This window comes from Phyllostomus discolor, chromosome 14, assembly GCF_004126475.2.
Source record: "Phyllostomus discolor isolate MPI-MPIP mPhyDis1 chromosome 14, mPhyDis1.pri.v3, whole genome shotgun sequence".
NCBI classification, from domain to species: domain Eukaryota; kingdom Metazoa; phylum Chordata; class Mammalia; order Chiroptera; family Phyllostomidae; genus Phyllostomus; species Phyllostomus discolor.
In genome coordinates this window covers 5728374-5746802 of record NC_040916.2, presented here as the reverse complement: position 1 = coordinate 5746802, position 18429 = coordinate 5728374, and the positions used below count along the sequence as shown (strand labels likewise).

The 18429-nt window shown below is 47.3% G+C and overlaps 1 protein-coding gene across 13 annotated transcripts in view; it reads right to left on the bottom strand.

The window, feature by feature from the left end:
- Positions 1-18429, bottom strand: part of SRGAP2 (SLIT-ROBO Rho GTPase activating protein 2) — a 244862-nt gene that overhangs the window by 16729 nt on the left and 209704 nt on the right. For all 13 annotated transcript variants that reach the window (XM_028530820.2, XM_036015602.1, XM_036015603.1 and 10 more), the window contains 4 exons: positions 13233-13310; positions 12171-12305; positions 10097-10202; positions 608-832 (listed from right to left, as the gene is read on the bottom strand). In XM_028530820.2, the coding sequence (XP_028386621.1) occupies positions 608-832; positions 10097-10202; positions 12171-12305; positions 13233-13310 (544 nt within the window). The remainder of the gene's footprint in view (positions 1-607; positions 833-10096; positions 10203-12170; positions 12306-13232; positions 13311-18429) is intronic.

Below are 18429 nucleotides of genomic sequence, written 5' to 3'. Positions count from 1 at the left end.
TTGGGATCCTGTCGTATCTCTGCTACCAGGCCCGGTCATGGAAAACCCCGCCCCGCAGAATTTAACCCCACATCACGGTGGAACTGTGCCAGCCGTATAAAAATGGACCTTAGCCCTCTCTCTCTTTATGCATTTCCAAAGTCATTCTAAATGATCGTCTCACAAACACAGCCAGCAAATTGTGCCCCACATCTAAACTCTCCCCAATGTGAAAGAAATCCCGAGGGAACCAGGACTGTCTTCGTCACAAAGCACAGCACGGCGTGGGGGCCTGAGAGGCACTGGTGACTGATGAACAGCAGTTCCACACACAACTGTATGACATTTCCTCTCCTAGAGATCATTAATATTACTATGGCTATTGTCATTCTCTTTCAGAATGGTCCTTCACCACTCAGAACTCCTAGAAAGAAAGGTGGCATGAAACGGCACTTACTCTACAGGCGGGCACTACCTACTCTCTCCCAAGATCCAGACAGCATGAAGAACCTGGGAGTGGGCGGCTGGGAAGATCTGAACATTTCCCTTTGGTCTCGCTTGGCCATCTGGCCCGCAGGCCAGGGTGCGTTGGTGATGCCCTCCCCTCCTCCGGCCCCGAGCCCCCTACCAGTAATCCTCTGTGCTTCCTCCTCTGCTGTAGACAGGGCCCTCCAGCTCCCTGGGGTTTGGGAAGATGTTCTCATGCTGGATGATGATGGTTTTGATCAGCTCGTTCACGTGGGCTTGGCAGGACACCTGGTCGTGGCCCTCAGGCACTGACATCAGCGAGGGCCCAAAGCAGATGGCCAGGTTGTAGGGGTCCATCATGTTCTCTTCACTGAACTGTGATAAACTGGAGGAGAAGGGAGAGGGTGCAAGCTGGAAAGCATGCGCATGAATGCCCGGAAAACACAGCCAAGGGCAAGAACAGAAGTTCCACAAATTGCCACCTGCCTTCCTGGGCATCAGAGTCCTTCCAGAAAGTTGGCAGGGGGACGGGAATAACCACCAGGAGCCAGGCCATGTAGGAGCCAAGAAAAGGCAAAGCAAAAGTGCCCCCTTGCAGGCCCCACCCCCTCCTCTCTCCAGCTCCCCATTCCAATCCTACTTACCATCCCTCCCCACACCGCACCCACCAGGTCCACCCCGCCTGGAGAACACACCACTCTGCAGAGCTGGACACAGCTCCACCAGACCGGCCCACTAAGCTGACAGAGCAGATGAAGACCCTCAGGCTGCCCTGGAAATAACAGGGCTAGAAGACACAGGCACTGTACATTGTGTACTTTCATGCATAGCAAGATAATCAAATTATCGGGGGTAGTCGATTCAAAGACCCAGACTTGTTTTAAAAAATAGGTAATCGATTAGCTTTTATATTTCAACAAGCCAGTGGACTTCTTTCTGGAACAGCTAATGCAATTGCTTTTCATTTTTATAATATCCTCCTCTATTATTACATTCAGGATTTGTTCCAGAAAAGGTCAGCATGCTGTTCAGTTTCTGCTCAGGCTTCCTCTGGATGTGGTCTGACTTCATTAGCAGGTATTCGTTTATTCTGGGAACTCCCTCTTCTCATCCAGCAGCTGCTTCAGCCACACCTCTAACCTTGGCCGAATACCCTAGCCCTTCAGTGAACCACTGCACCTGATGAGCCCCACTGGTCTCTATCTGTCCAGGCACTGGGGTGGGCCAGCTCTGGATATATCCCTCCTCCACCCTGTCCAGCCTGCAGAGCAGTGAGCTCTGCTAAGGAGTTTTGCCTCCTTCAAGGGCATCGGCAGGAAGACCCCAGCACCTGATTCTGCCAGAGCTTGAAAAGATACCAAAACCTTCTGATGCTGAACCAGACGCCTGAGACTTGGCTGTCTTCATATGGGTAGCTACTCTTCAGAATTGGGCAAAGTTTATTTCTAGTGTGTCTCACATCCAGATGCAAAGTACCAAGCTGGTTTCTCTAACTCAGTGGTTCTCTCTTCTACTGAATGGTTCTACCGAAGATTCTGGTACCCCCCCCCATCTGCCTCAGAGAATGCCTGAAGAACATGTGAAATGGTACAGCGAATGGGAGTAACTGTCACAGGGAGAGCAGTCGGGACTCAGAATCACTGTTCTCTGGGACCTAGTCAAATGCAAGGAGGTGATAATGGGTGAGGTTATAGATCTCAGGATCTCAGGGGCTGGACTGCTTTACAGGACGTCATAAAAAGTTAATTTTACAATCCTTCTCCAGCTCCTGCGTCAAAAGAAAGCAGAGATTCAGAAAAGGCTGGGAGAAGTTTCTAAGTCTACTTCTCAGTCAGGTAAAAACGGGAGGGGGGGCAGTGAGAGAGGGAGGGAGACAAGGGGAGAGAAGGGGAGGGGGGCAGAGAGTGAGAGGGGCAGCGAGAGACTAGAAATCACCTCAGTCACCTCAGCAGGGACAACTGAGGCATGAGGTGCCTCAAGGTGTAGCTAATCCCAGGTTGGCCAGTTCCTGGTGTCATAGGGGGTCGAGGAGGAGGAAGGTCCTGTTTTTGTAGTGTGATCTGACAATGTTTTGGCAACATGGAAGGAAACCAGTACTTTCTGGCAAGTCTGGTGGTCAAAGGGAAACGCGCTCTAGCCCTGAGAACCGCAGTCAAAGCCCTGTGAGGAATGAGAAGCCCTGATGAGCCTTCCAAGGCAAGGACTGCTTAAGTCATAGGCAGCTACAATAACCAGGGACTAAGGGGACCCATCTTCACGGGGTGTGGTCTCACAGGTCCAGGTCTATTTCCTACTCCCATTAAAATAGGGACCAAGAGCCCCGTCTTCCGATCTACAATGGGAACTCCCCGGTTTAGGAGCCACAGTCCTTAACTTTTGGGGGATGCAGACTCCTTTAAGAATTTGACAAAAACTAAGGATTTTCTCCCCAGAAAAACTCCTATGTGTGCACATTCAAATACACACAATTTTGCATACTATGGTGCTAATGATCCTTGAAGACACTGAAGGCTGTACCCAGTATAAGACCTCGAACACTGGGTTTTTATTTTTAAGGAAATGTCTAAACTAAATAACGCTGGTAATAGCTTCTTCTTTAAAAACATTTTTTTGGTGTCAACTTATATATATATATATATATATATATATATATACATGCTATTTCCTCTAAGAGTTGTGCTATATTTCTATAGTTTCAGTCTATAACATTAGTGAATCCTCCTAATTGATTTGAACTCATTAGCTTTTGTGCAGCTTCAAAAGGTTCAGCATCGCCTCTTGGAACATAGGCTTTTTGGGGGAGAATGAGAGAATCAGGATTGGTGTGGGACACTTATTTTTTTTGTCATGTACTATTCTGGACTTTTTACTCTTTAAGAGGTACACCTGCCTCTTTGATTACATTTGAAAAGAAAAAACAAAATATGCCAAGAAGTTTCAGGTCCAACAGACCTGGTTTTGAGTCCTAGCTCCGTTGCTTGCCAGTTCTATGACTTTGTCTAGTTCCTTAGGTTCTTCATCAGACAATGGGCCACTGTGTGCCTCCTTTATGGGGCTGCTGTGCGGAGTAAATGCGGTGATATACGCTAAGTACTGAGCACTGCGGCCGGCACACAGATGGGGTTCCACAGGCATCTTCTGTGCTCGTAACGTCCTGACTGCTGCTTGACACCGGACCCTTGGCTCTCGTCCGAACGGGGGGCAGGCCTGCTGACATTCGGCAGGGGCTGACTTGCGAGAGTCTACCCTCTCCTCCTGACAGGCATGATCAGATAAGCTGAAGGCTCTAGATCCCCAAATCAAAACTTTAAGTCCTCAGGGAAAGCACTAAGCTCTGGACAGACTATTTTAAATACATGATATTTCACTTAAAAGTCTGGAGCTTCACAGGCCTCAGGGGTTTGATTTGGCAACAACCAACAGACTATGGGGAAGATATTATGCATCAGGTTTGATTACAGGTTTGAAAAGAATGAAGAGAAACTGTAAAATCTGCCATGGCCCCAAGCAAAACGGGGGGCTGAGAGTCCATTGGGCCTTTAAAAGCTTTCACAGTGAGAGACACTGTAACTTCCCTCTGTAAATCCACAATTCAACAGCCTTCCGAGACTTCCCCACAAGGCGCCAAGAGTAATTCTGTCTGATGCCTTCTGATGGTCTTGCAAAGGCGTGCCCTCGCTCGGCTCGCCCACCCTCCATGCTCCCCGACCTATTAACCAACTTGCCTCTGCTCCCTCATGTTCCTTCCGTCTTCCTTCCCATGCACTGGGCTCCATCTTCCCTCACCTCCCCAAGAATATCAGTCCAGCAACCGTCCCTGCTCTCTCTCCTTCATCGTCAGCTCCTCTCCTCTGCCAGGCCGTTCCCACCAGCACAGAAGCATGGTAACACCACCCATCTTAGAAAAGGACTTCTCTCTTAATCGCACGTCCACACCAAATTACTATTCCATTTCTCTCCTCCTCCATAATGAAACTCTTTGTGCATTGTCTGGACCAGCTGTCTCTGACTCTCCAACTCTCTCTACCTCTTTTGCTATGGACTGAATTGTGCCACAGCCCCAATTCCTGTGTTGAAACCCTAACCCCCAACATGGCTATATTTGGAGACAGGATCTTTAAGGAGATAATTAAGGTTAAATGAAGTTATAAAGGTAGGAGAGGTGTCTTTATAAGAAAAGGAGCCCTGGCTGGGTGGCTCAGTTGGTTGGAGCACCATACAGCAAACCCATACAACAAAAGGTTAAGGGTTCGATTCCAGGTCAGGGCACATGTCTAGGTGGCGGGTTTGATGCCCAGCTGGGGTACATATGGGAGGCAACCGATCAATGCTTTTCTCACATCGATGTTTCTCTTTCCCTTCCTCTCTCTCTAAAACCAGTAAACCTATCATCAGGTGGGGATTAAAAAAAGAGGAAGAAGAGGAAAGGCACAGACACCACAGCCCTCCCCCGCAGTGTGGGCACACAGGAAAGGAAGGGCAGGTGAGGGCACATTGAGAACACGGCCATCTGCAAGCCAGGGAGAGAGGTGTCACCATAAACCAACCTTGCTGGAACCTTGATCTTAGACTTCCAGGTTCCACTACTGTGAGAAAATAAATTTCTAGTGTTTAAGCCACCTAGTCTGCGGAATTTTGTTGCAGGAGCCCAAGAGGACCGACACCTTCTCCCCCGACCCCCCTTCCTTTCTTTACCTGGTAAAATACCCAAAGCCTAAGGTTCACCATTTTAACTATTTTAAAGTGTACAGTGGCTTCCAGTATATTCAAAATGTTGCACAAGCATCACTGCTGTCTAGTTCCAGAACATCTTCATCACCCCAGAGAAAACCCTGCATCCACTCAGCAGCCACTCTCCATTCTCCCTCCCGCCGAGGCCCTGGCTAATGACCCTGACCCTATGGGTGGGACTATTCTGGACATTCAACATAAATGAAATCACACTACACGCGGTCTCTGTGACTGGCTTCTTTCACTCTGTAGGATGTTTCCAAGGCTCACCCGTGACACAGCATGTGTCAGGGCCTCACCCCTTCTGATGCTGGACACTACCCTGCTGTGTGGCCCTGCCGCATTTTACTTCTCCACCATCAGCACCCCTCTCTCTCGAAATGACACTTCTACTCCATCAAGGCAACACTCCCCAAGGGTCACCAGTGATAGTTATGCTGCTAAATCATTTTTCAGCCCTTTTCTTAGTTGACCTGTCAGAGCATTTAACTGGGTTCTCACACCCTCCTTGAAATACTTCTCTTTGTGGCTTCTGGGACACTCTTCTTTCTCAGTTCTCCTCCTACATCACTGCCCACTGTCGCCTGCTCAGTGAGGTATCCCTTGATGTACATTAAAGAGCAAACCCATCATCCCCACCCCTGTTGCTCTCCAGCCCCCTTACCTGCTTTATTTTTTCTCTACGGCCCTTTTCCTCTGACACATGATATGTGTGCTTGTCAGTTTTGTCTGTGTTCCTCCAACAGAACACAAGCTCCATGAGGTCAGACATGAACTGTGGAGCACTCTTAGGTAACCAGTAACTAAAACTGGGCCTGGTACCCAGTAGATGCTAAATATATGTTAAGTACGTGAATAAATACATAAGCATCTGTGAATCTCCAAGACAATCCAGCCACAATTTGACTTGTCCAACTCACACAGAAGCCAAAATACTCCTTGTGAAAGCCAGAACAACCCAGGCAGGATCTTTCTAAACGAGGAGGCACTGGAGATTGGTCAGGGTTAGAGGAAGACTTAGCTTTGCTGGACTGCAGCGGGGGCAGTTTTAACCATGAGAGAGAAGCACCACTGAGTCACCCTTTTAGGTTGTGGAGCAGTGTCTGAGGACCTGGAGTGGTGCGTCTAGGGCACAGGTGGCAAACCCAAGACCGAGGGCCAAATCCAGCCCTCCACCTTGTTTTATCCAGCTCGACACCTTGTTGCTACCCAGCGGCAGCACCGAGCTCCTTGCCCCTAGTTAAGGAGTAGTTACATTTATACAGTCCTAAAATTACATTCAGCCCTTTGAAGGCAACTGTGGGGCTGATGTGGCCCCTGGTGAAAATGAGTTTGATGCCCCCTGTTCTAGGACTTTCAAGTTCCTATGACTCACCGGGGCACCTCATTAAAATATAGATTATGACTCACAGGTCTTGGAGGGGGAGGGACTAAGATTCTGCATTTCTAACAGTCTCTCAACTGATGCTGATGCTGATGCTGCTGGTCTGTGGACCTCACTTGATTATCAAGAGACTAGAAAATTATTTCCTGACATTTGAAAAAGGCAGGTTTCAGAAGGCATGCAGTGGAGTCTGCAGCAGTGAGAAGGAACTACCCACACTTGTGGGGCGGGGCAGTGGCGCATGGGCTAAAACTCGCCGGGCGGTAGAAATGAGGTGAGTCCCACAGCCCCTGCCCACTGGTATTTACGCCCTTGTGTAATTCCCTCTCTTTGAGGGTGGGCTAAAGTTTGTAACTCACTAACTCGTTTCCAGTGAACGGGCTATTGCAGACGTGATGCGACGTCACTTCTGAGGTTAGGTTACACAAGACTGTGGCTTCTGTCTTGGGCGCTCTCACTCCTGTGCTCTGAAAGAAGCCGCTGCCATGTGGGAAGCAGCTCTCTGGTGGTGAACTGAGAGAGGCCTCTGGCCAACAGCCAGCTAGGAACGGGGTCCTCAGTCCACCAGCCTTTGAGGAACTGAATGCCGCCAATATCACGTAAGTGAGTGTGGAAGTGGATCTCCCCCAGTCGGACCACAGCCAAGTCTCGGACACCCTCACCACACCTTCCTGAGACCTGGAGCCACAGGTCCCCGGCTGCACCTTGATTCCTGACCCACAATACCTATGGCACAATAACAGATGCTTATAGTTTCAAGGTGCTAAGTTTTAGGGCATTCGTTACACAGCAATAGATAATTAATTAATGCAGATGTTAACACAGGATAATTAACAAGGCCTTCTGGAGAGGCATGTACCCAAGGTTCACACAGTGGGTTAGGCACTCCAAAATACACCAGTTTTAGTTATATATATAAATATATATACACATACACATATATGTATTTAAAAATAATTTTCTTTTTGCTTCCTTGAGATTGAGGATGTGTGCAACCTAAGACCAATGCCTGAAATAAAGCACACGCACACCCAGGACCCAGAGCGATGACGGAAGAGGGTCCTGACATCTGGGGCAGGAGCTAGCCGCCAACTGCCCACACCTGTCGGTAACTGCCACCCATCGCCTGCCATCATCCCAAGGAGGTGGTCTTTATCCCTTGTGTCCTGCATTCCACTTATTTTAGGAAACACTGTGATTATCAATGCTGCATCTTTTTAATAAATTAATCTTCTTTAAATCAGACAACAAAGTAAAACAAAACAAAGTAATCATTTGAATCCATGCAATTCCCATTTTTCCTTCAAAAGCGGCCACCATCTCCGTGGCTACATGGTGCTCACTCTATTGCTTCTTCCCTCCTGCAAGCCCCCCCCCCCCCCCCCCCCCCCCCCCCCCCGCCCCGCTTCCTTCAAGCAGCAAGAAAATGCGGGGAAGAAAATGAGGCCATTGTGTTCACACACACATTCACCCCAGGACCTTCCTGCTCCCCACCTGTTCACCTACCACGGTGCTCCTTGCTCTGGCGAGCAGACGAGGCTCACTTGCGGGCAGGTAACAGTCAGTGAGGAGAGACAAGGATAGAGGCCTTGAGAGTCATTAGCAGAGTTCCCATCGCCATCAGCCCACACTGGGCAGTCTGTGAACACCCTGTGTGAGTCATGGGGGTTCTGAACTCAATGGCAGCTGTGGTGCTGAGTCGGGGCCTGGCTAATGAGTGGAGCAGACGTGGCCGTGTGGAGGCGGCAGACTGCAGAGCCAGCACCCTCTGTCACTCTGCAGCGCAGGGCCAAAGCAAGGGGGCTAAAGGACAGCGTGGGTGACCCAGAAAGGCCTCAGGCTGAGGTCACTAACCCAGATTCCGAAAGAGTCAGACCAACTTGTAAGCAAACTGAGGCTCATGAAATGGTCTCTAAACGTGTAATCCTTTGAAGCAGAGACCAACCAACTAGGGAGACTCTTCATTGTCACGAAGAAATATGTGCCCCTTGGTCTAATTTAGTTTTCTCTTTTTGATAGATTTATGGATCTAGAAAAACATGTCTCCGCTATATAAAGCACCGTACAGCAAGAGTGATAATAAATGACAACCGAATCCAGCCTGGGTACTGGGGGTGCCGGGGAGCGCTGGGGGCTGTGCCGAATGGGGCAGGGCCTGCCTCACCTCGGCAGTGGTCCTTACTCCGCAGGGAGCTGCTGCCACGTGGGGAGGCGGATCCAGTACTGACAGATCTAAAAATGTTTAACAGAAGCTAGAAATCCCCATTTTTTAAAAGGTAAATGCCTGATATTTAAATGTTTCCATATTCTCGAGGCATAGTGGACTGCAAGGAAACACATCTAAAGGCCTTATCTGGCCCTCAGGTTGTTGCCCATTTATAATGTCTGACCCAGGAGTTGAAGGAGATGCTGCAGTGACAGCGGTGGGGAAAGACAGATGCCCAAGGGAGGAGTATCGTATGTCCTTGCGTGCTGACTTGGCTGCCGCGTGGGGACTCCAATGCCCTGGACAGGGACACGCTGCTTGGATGAGATGTTCCATCCAAGCCCAACGTCCCCTCAGACCTCTCTTCCAGTTACACCAACTCCAGGTTTCCCCTGTGAGCATCAAATTCCTATGTTCAGCTGTCTATTGAGCATCTCCCCTTGGAGGTCTAACAGGTACCTCAACTTAACATGCCCACATAGGCACCTTCTCTTGATTCCTTCCTCCAGACCTGGTCTTCCCTGACTCCACAAATGGCATCACTACTTTCCTGTTGCGCATGTTAAAAGGTTAGAATTCCTCTTGTTCCTCACACTCTACACCCTATCCATTAGGAAGTCCTGTCAACGCCATGTCAAAATAGATCCCAAACCTGATCCCTCTTCGCTGCCCTCCATCATCACCTCCCCAGTCTAAGCCACAATGCCCCCGCCCAGCCGAGATGGCGCAGTGACCTCCAAAGGGTCTCCCTGCTTCTCTTTACAGCCTTCTCTCTTACGGTAACTTCTCCACCACGCAGTTGATAGGTTTTTAAAGAAACATATAGAGCAGATCATGACACTTCTGCTTAAAATTGTCCAGTGGCTTCCCAAATCCAAACCCACTATAACCATGACTCTCAGGGCTTGATGGTCTTGAACAGCCCTGTGGCTCCTTCCTGCACTGCATTTGGCCTGCTGCTTGTGGTGCCTCCTCGGAGAGGCCTTTGCAGACTATCCCCCTGCACTGGCTCTCCCTTTCACCCCTGCCCCCGCCAGACCCCTGCACTCTATCCCTTTACTTATGCTTCCTGATTTTTCTTCTAAGTACTCATTACTACCTGACATTCCTGCTATTATCTGTCTCCTCCTCTGGAATGTGGGCTAAATGATATAAAGGCTTTTGTTTCTTATTTTACAATGTATTCTTACAGCCTACATCTGTGCCCAGCACACAGTAGGTGTTCAGCAAATATTTGTTGGGCTGGATGAATGGACACAGGTCCACACATAAGGTTCCAGTGGCCGAAGCCGAGTCTGATCTGGCTGTTCACTGGGAAGTCTACTTACTGATTGAGGAAGGCAAAGAGGTATCTCATGATAATCAGGGTGGTTTTGGGCAGGACCAGGAGGATTTTCCGGATGTGAAGAGCTCTCTCCTGTAGGTTGTCCATCGCTGAAAGAAAAAAAGCCATGTGTTACCCTCCACTGTGCCTGAGACCCCGGGGAGAAACAGTAAGAAGGCGCTTATGACCAGCAGGTGTGAGACAGAGAGGGGCCAGGGCAAGGCCACACAACACTGGCGCACTGTGTAAGAGTTCCATCCCTGTGGCTTCTCGGGGTGAGGTACACGCTGGGCTTCAGACACTCACCACTGCAGGACTGGAGGTACAGGCTCCTTGGGCACAGGTGGGGTTGGAGATATTCCCTAAGCATCTACCACCCTCTTATTAAGACAGCCACAGACAAAAAACTGTCCATAAACCTTCTATGACTGGTTGACATCCAGCCTTGGAGGGCCTACGTGTGGGGAGGGAGACAGCCTGGGCAGGTCCTGTCCTGCCCACTGTACAGGTGCATCACCTTATCCTTGGGGCAAGTCTGGCTCATCTGCCCCCCTCCCTGTCTAGCAGACAAGAGGAACATGTCCAGAGACAAGAAATGGCTGCCTCTATGCCAGCAGTGATATCTAGAAGACCTTTGGCCCCAGGCTAGTGGCCTCCATAATGGCCAGCTTCCCGACCCCCATAGTACGCCTTGTGTATATATTATGAGTATATTTTTTGTAAAAAAGAAATGAGGAACAGTGGATGAGGAGCACACACAAGGGGGAGTTGGGCAGCCAAGGTATCTCATAGTGTCTCGGTAGCCTCAGTCTACTTGAGACATTCTACCCAGGCCCAGTCTTAGAAAAAGACATGAAGCCCTGGCTGGCATAGCTCAGTGGATTGAGCGCGGGCTGCGAACCAAAGCATCATAGGTTCGATTCCCAGTCGGGGCACATGCCTGGGTTGCAGGCCATAGTCCCCAGCAACCGCATATTGCTGTTTCTCTCTCTCTTTCTCCCTCCCTTCCCTCTCTAAAAATAAATAAATAAAGTCTTAAAAAATAAAAAAAAAGAAAGCATAAAAAAGTAAAATCTCAAAACTCATAAAAAAAGAAGACATGAAAACACAGGGGAATGCTTATACTGAATCACCCACACAGCTCATTTCCACTAGATTCTCACAAACAGTGTGTCACAAAATAAAACAAGAGAGATTCCTGAATGCTCTGGGGTCTTTTTCTTTCAGAATAACAGAGAAGGATAGTGCTCAGGGCATGTACCGAGTCAAACTAGAGACTCGGCTGCGGGGAGCAGAACGTGGAAACAGGTCGATCTGCGGAAAAGGATCTTTTCTCCATTTCAAAGGCACTACCTTTTCCACTCTCTGGAGCCACCGTTCCAGTGGGGTGTGCTTCCAGGATGACCTGGGATTAATCCAACTTCCCATGGATTATTTTCCAGGGAAAACAAGTGAGAGGATGTTCCAGTGCGATGAAATGGCCAGGAACAGCTCTCTAGGCCCCAAGTTTTAGAGTAAGAGGCAGAGTAAGAGGAGGATAAAACAGACTATATCTCTCTGTGCAAAAATATACTGCTACTTTTAAATGTGCAGAGGGCCCTTATTCCTAGGAGAACACATATTAAAATATCGAGCAGGTAAGCCATGCCACGTTTAAAGCACCATGCAGGAAATATTTGCAACATCTCTACTTTTACCCTTTGTTTCATGAAAATCACAAGCACTAATGTATAAGCTTCCAATAACTGAAAATGACTCTGTCATATATATATGAGTATAAACGTATTTGACTGTAGAAAGATAAAGCCCAGAAAAGCAAAGGAATTTCAGGTGAATCAAGAAGAAAAAACCCAGGCATTCTGACATGTGGTTTTAGATTCTTAATTAAAATGTCATTCTTCTTCCTCCCCCGCCAGGGGATGAAGGAGTGATGAGGAGGAAAAACTTCACTGGAGAAAAGGAATAAAGGAAAACATTACGGCAGAGCTTATGAGAAAAAAAGACCCATGGAAATTTCTTATCTGTTGCTGCAAGGCGCTCTGGCCCAGAGGCCAGTCTGAGGCCGGGATGGTACTTACTGACGCAGGCCATCAGGTCATGGAAGATGTCCTTGGGGAAGAGGGGGTGTTCCAGCCCCCGGAAGTAGAGCTTCAGGACGCCAGCTATGGAGTCCATGTCATGGTCGTTCTGGTCCCCAGCCAGGGGGTCCTCTCCTGATAATAAATAACCCCCCCAAAAAAGGGAAAGAGAGAATGAGGTACAACACATAGGATGAATCAGAGGTGATGGGGCAGGAGTGACGTATTCAAGTCCTTATCCTGGTCCATCAGCTCTCTGTCCAGCACAGTGGCCGTGAGAAGGGCAAACCAGAAACAAGATAAAGCAAAGACCGCTTAGGCTCAGGGCCCCAGGGGCCAGAGGAGAGGCACAAGAGTCTATTAGCTTAAATTCGCTTATGCCAGACTAGCTCAGGACATTCCCTATGGGCTGGGGATAGGACACAGCCACCGGCTCTCTCATAAGAATCAGGAAATCAGGCTGGGATTGAGCTCCTGGGGGGAAAAAATGAGGCCAGGAAGGCCGGCCCCTCTGTGGAGCTCTCACTCTTCCTGGCCTGCAACAAAGGACACCTACTTACAAGAGAACAATCATGCAGGAGCTCCCTATGGAAAATTTCATATCAAATGTAATTAGATTTAATGATTGGACCAACCTCAAATTGAAACTATATATATCCATTATAGTGACGGAAATTGCCAAAGCTTGCCCATTACCTTAATAGCCCACAGAATAATAAATGGACTACGATGTACAGGAGCATTAGCCTTGATATTAACTGCCACCAAGGGTTCCAAATGAAGCCGTAAACCGCCCAGACACCACAGTTAACTTCTTGGGTTTCGGCAGATCATCCACGGAGGGCAAGATGAATGGGGCTGAGGAGGAGACAGCTGGGATGGGTGTGTTCATCTCCCTGCATATCTACAGGGAGAGATGTCTACAAGAGAGCAGGTACTGAGCTGAAGAGGGAGGCAAGCTGGCTTCCTAACCTCTGGGTACCTCTCAGGGGAGAAAGGGTGAAGCCAGTATTCCAGCAGGCTGGCAGACACTTGGTCTTATCTTCCAGGCTGTTTCCTCACCTCTCTCAAAGGCGTTCTTGATGTCATTCACTTCCACCTGGGATCCTGATACCCGGAAAATCCCTTCGTGCTGCAGTCCTGGAAAGTAAGGGAGAAGCGGTCAAGGAGAGAAAAGGCGAATCCATGTAGCTGCATGCTTAGTTACATGTCTATCTCTGCCAGCCCGTGGGTATTTAAGTGCCCTTTCTCTCTTCTTCAGGCCAAAGGAGAACACGTGTGCAAGGATGGTGGAAAGTCACTGGAATGGATATGAGGCATTAACCTAAAGAAAGGACTGAGTCAGAGACTTAAAGAAAGAAATGCCTACACCTGGCTCCACTTCTGACTCCTAGGGAGATTATGAGGCAAGTTCCTTCCCCAACCTTTGCCTCTGTGTTCCCATCTGCAAAGTGGGGAAGTGACCCTCTGGTACCTGATCACCCAGGGTCAGGAATAAGAACCTCGGGCACAGCAGGCAAGCCATTACATACCATCGGAGGAGTGTCATACGTCTGAGATTACGATTGCTGTATCTGTTCTAACACTGTTTGGCTGCTCTAGGGCACAATGCTTTGAATACTTATGAAAAAGGGAGGACATAAAAAGGCAAGTGGTCAGTTAACAGACAGAACTGCCAGACACTGTGCTAGCCACAGGTTTTTGACTGCAGCTTTTCTCTAAAGACAAACATGCATCAATGTTACACTATGGTTAAAAACTCAGTAGACATAATCATAAAAAATGCATGTGTGGTGATTGCTGCTAAGAAATGCTTTCATATAAAGAAATCTAGCCCTGGCTGGCGTAGCTCAGTGGATTGAGCGCGGGCTGTGAACCAAAGTGTAGCAGGTTCGATTCCCAGCCAGGGTACATGCCTGGGTTGTGGGCCATAACCCCCAGCAACCGCACATTGATGTTTCTCTCTCTCTCTCTTTCTCCCTCCCTTCCCTCTCTAAAAATAAATAAATAAAATCTTAAAAAAAAAAAAAGAAATCTACTGGTTCTTAGAATAGCCATGTAAGAAAGGTAAGGGGTGACCAGCAACCCCATTTCCCAGATGAGGAGACTGATGAGTTATGAGCAGTCTTAGGATGCCTCAGTGATAAGAACCAGCACCAGGACGCAAACCCAGGCCTTCCAGCTGTAGCCGTGCACTCATTCCCGGTGCTAGGCGTGGGGCCTACTAGAAGGAAGTGCAGAGGGGACCAGGACCCACCTGTTAGTGTGAACACGGACACGGGTTATAGAGAGCACCACACATGCAACTGCAAACCTGGGAAGGGACCCAGAAAGCACATCTTTAGTGCTGGGCGCTGGGGCGGACTGAACTAGCATCGTAAGCACAGCAGGCCTGTCCAGTTGTTCTCAGGAGTCCTGTGTCTCCCTCTTGGGCATTTTGCCAAAGTCCCTCTGTTATGGCACAATCCCTTGAAAATTGTGATGTTAAAAAAATCTCAAACAAATTTCTTTTTAGGAAAACTAAAGAATACGGCTACCTTTTGCCCACTGTTTTAGAGCTACCCTCTCAGTGAGGGGTGATTCAATTCTATCAGCTAGACCTCTGAAGGTAAACCCCACAGGCAAGGACTAAACTCCTGAATCCCATTGAAGCAATGTTAAGAAGTAAGCAAGGGAAATTTACTGTATTTTGCCGTGCATAATGTGCTACCATGTATAACACGCACCCATGTTTTGGTGTGCATTATATAAGGATTATTATACCCATGGTATGTAATCATTATACTCATGTATGATATGCATTCTCATTTTTCTCTCAAAAATTTGGGCAAAAAAGTGTACATTATACATAGCAAAATGCAGCAATTACCCGACTTGTAACAGGACTTGAGTTGCCTGCTCATTTAGGAGAATTTCCAGAATATTCTTCACAAGAATGGGAAGCTTGATAAAACCCCTTTTGTAACAATATTGTATTACCGTATTAGTTACAAATAGGATTAACAGCCACATAATGTTTAATCACAAAATGTAAACGCAAAAATAGTCACACACCCAGTGAGGTGTCCCAACCACAGTAGAATGCTCTTAGTGTGTTCTAGCTGGTAAAGCCAACCACTTGCTAAGAGAGGGTCGTCTCAGTGCCTTTTGGTAAATCGGGGCCCAGGACGAGAAACCAGAGGGAGGTTTCCTGGAAATCAGGCAGCAGGCCTGAGACACACTGCGGCCCCCTTTGGTCTGGTTTGTTTGCCCTCGAGAACCTATGCTCTAGAAGGACCGTTCTGTGTTCTTGCTCGAAAGACAAAGGTTTCGGTATCTAATCTAATAATTAGAAAAGTACAAACCTTTATAAATGGTGGGTTTCCAGAAAATAAGGGGAAAGCAGATGGCTTTTTATTATAATGCAGGTAAGGCCTCACATAACCAGACTGACACATCCATGATCTTTTTCATTTTTTCTAAGTATAAAACCAATCAGACGTGGGGACGTTCTTTGGAAACGGCACAGAGCCTTCCGTTTTACCCTGCTGTTGGATCCAGCTGTTGCCAGGCACTGCTCCCCTAGAGAATTCTTGAAATGACTGCCGCACCACCACCTCCTGCTCATACTGCTTGACTCCCTCCCTCCTGAAAACAGTGGGGTTTTCCCATCCTGACTCAGTCTCCGTTGTTCCTTACGCCCCTTCTCCTTTACATCTTCCCGGATCACCTAAACCCACCATTTACGGATGAGCCTCAGCTTTCTCATAATGGGGACTATAGTATCTACTTCCCAGGGGATGTGAAAATAGTAAGAATGTGCAAATTCTAACATCTGCTGGGCCGCAAACACTTCAGAACTGACAAAAGTTATGGACCCTATCCCCATTAAGTGCACCCACACAAAAATTTTAAGCACAGTTTTTAGGGAGTTCAAATACCTTGAGTCCCTATTTGGGGAAAAAGTTCAATTTAATTGAAAAAATGTTGTTTTGAACAGCTATAATGTACTAAGTTTTTTTCTTTAAATCAACAATAGATTTGTCTATTTCTTCAGTCCTGGAATACATATGAAAGGGCTTCAGAATTGCTGGCCCATGTCCCCATGATAAAAATGACCATAGTAATACAGCTCTCTTTGCCATTAGACTTACAGTATATAATCAAAATACTATTTTCCAAAGTGACTTATTTTCTTCCTCATGTCCTCAGGTGGTTATGTTATTTATTTGTAATGCACTTAGGTTTTTATTCCATTTGAGGTTTTACTCCCATCCTTGCTTAAAAAAGTTTTTTTAAAATGTATTGATTTTAGAGGAAGAAAGGAGGAGCAGTGAGGGAGGGGGTAGAGAGAGAGAGTGAGAAAGAGAGACGTTGATGTGTTGCTCCACGTATCTGTGCATTCATTGGTCAATTCGTGTATGTGCCTTGACTGGGGATTGAACCTGCAACCGGTGTATTGGGACAATGCTCTAACCAACTGAGCGACCCAGCAGGGCCCATCCTTCTTTATCTTTTAAGTATGAGGAACACTAATATAGTCCTAAAAGTCAAAATTACACAAAAAGGAACACACAGAAAAATGTCACTCCCCTCCCGTTTCCCATTCCCCCACTCTTCTCATTCTTTTCTACCATTCACATAGATAGCCAATAAAATACTAGCTTTTGTTGAGAAGACACATGGATATTCATATATCCTTTTCTTTTCTTACATGAAAGGTAACATGACTTACTTTATTTTTTCAGTTTTTTAAATTGATTGGGGGAGGGAAGGGAGAGTGACACCAATTTCTTGTTCTACTTATTTATTCATTCACTGGTTGCTTCTTGTATGTACCCTGAGCAGGTATTAAACCCTCAACCTTGGCATATGGGGACGATGCTCTAACCAACTGAGCTAATCTGCCAGGGCCAAAGGTAGCATGCTGTAGATGCTCTTTTGCATAGTATATCCTGAAGGCTCTCCCTGTCATTTCCTGGAGATCCCCCTCATTCTTCTTTTGTAGCTGCACAGTATTCCCTTGTGTGGATATACCAGTTATTCAACCACTCTTCCATATAAGGGCATGTAGGTTGTTTCTATTTTGCAATTACAAATGATGTTGCAATAAATAACCTTGTGCATATGTATTCTGATGATGTTGGAGGTGTATCTTTACGGTAAATTCCTATGAGGATTGCTGGATCATAGGACAACTGCACTGCAGTTTTGCCAAATTCCCCTCCAAAGGGGCTGCCAGATTTGCACTGCTGTCAGCAGTACGTGAGCACACCTGTTTCCCTAGAGCCACACCACAGAAACGTGCTAAGTTTCTGTCTCCTCATGCGCTGTGTCTGGACAGGGACAGGGACATTCAAAACACAACACCCCCAAACCCATCCACTTCTCAGCAGCCCACAGCTAACACCCTGATCCAGGCCACTATCATGTCTTCCCTGGGCTCTTGCAGAAGCCTCCTTGGAAAAGCTCACGCCCTGTTCAAAATTCTCCAATGGTTCCCTAACTCACTCAGAACAAAATCCGAACACCTACCTCAGCTAACGAAGCCCTCAGAGTCTGCACACTCTCCTCCCTGCTCACTCTGCTCCAGTCACACCGGTCTCCTGTGTGCCGGTCCTCACACATGCCAAGATCTCTGTGTTTGATGTCCCTTCTTCCCTAAACACTCTTCTCCAGAGACCCACATGGTTCACTCCCTTACTTCCCTCAGGGCTCTGCTCAAATGTTACCTTAGGTGACCCTAGGCCTTTTTCCTGAAACTGCCTAGAACAGTGTCCCCTCTCCATTCTCCATCTCCTCACCTTGCTTTACTTTCCTTCGTGACACTCACCAATACCTAGCATATTGTATACTGTTTATTTTTTGACTACACAAACGATCCTTTATTTATTTGTCCTTTAGTAGAATATAAGGCTCATGAAGAAAGGAACGTGTCATTGGCACACAATGAGCAATCAGTGTATGTATCTGTTGAATAAATGAATGAATGAATGAATGGATGGAATACATGGATGAACGATTAGGAATTCAGACTGTCTTCTTCTTACTATCCTTTAGGCACAAATAATTCTTTCTCTGCTGAACTTGGTTTGGACTTATCTTTGCCAACTGCTTGACTGTCAGTCATTACTATCTTGTGAAATTTCTTATATTGCCATTCTGAATTACTACAGCTTATCACTTTTAAACTTTTCACTTGCTTATTTATTTTCTTCCAACTGTATCATAAAACCAGGTAAAGACAGCAACAACGCATTATCCCTGTTTCTTGTTTTTG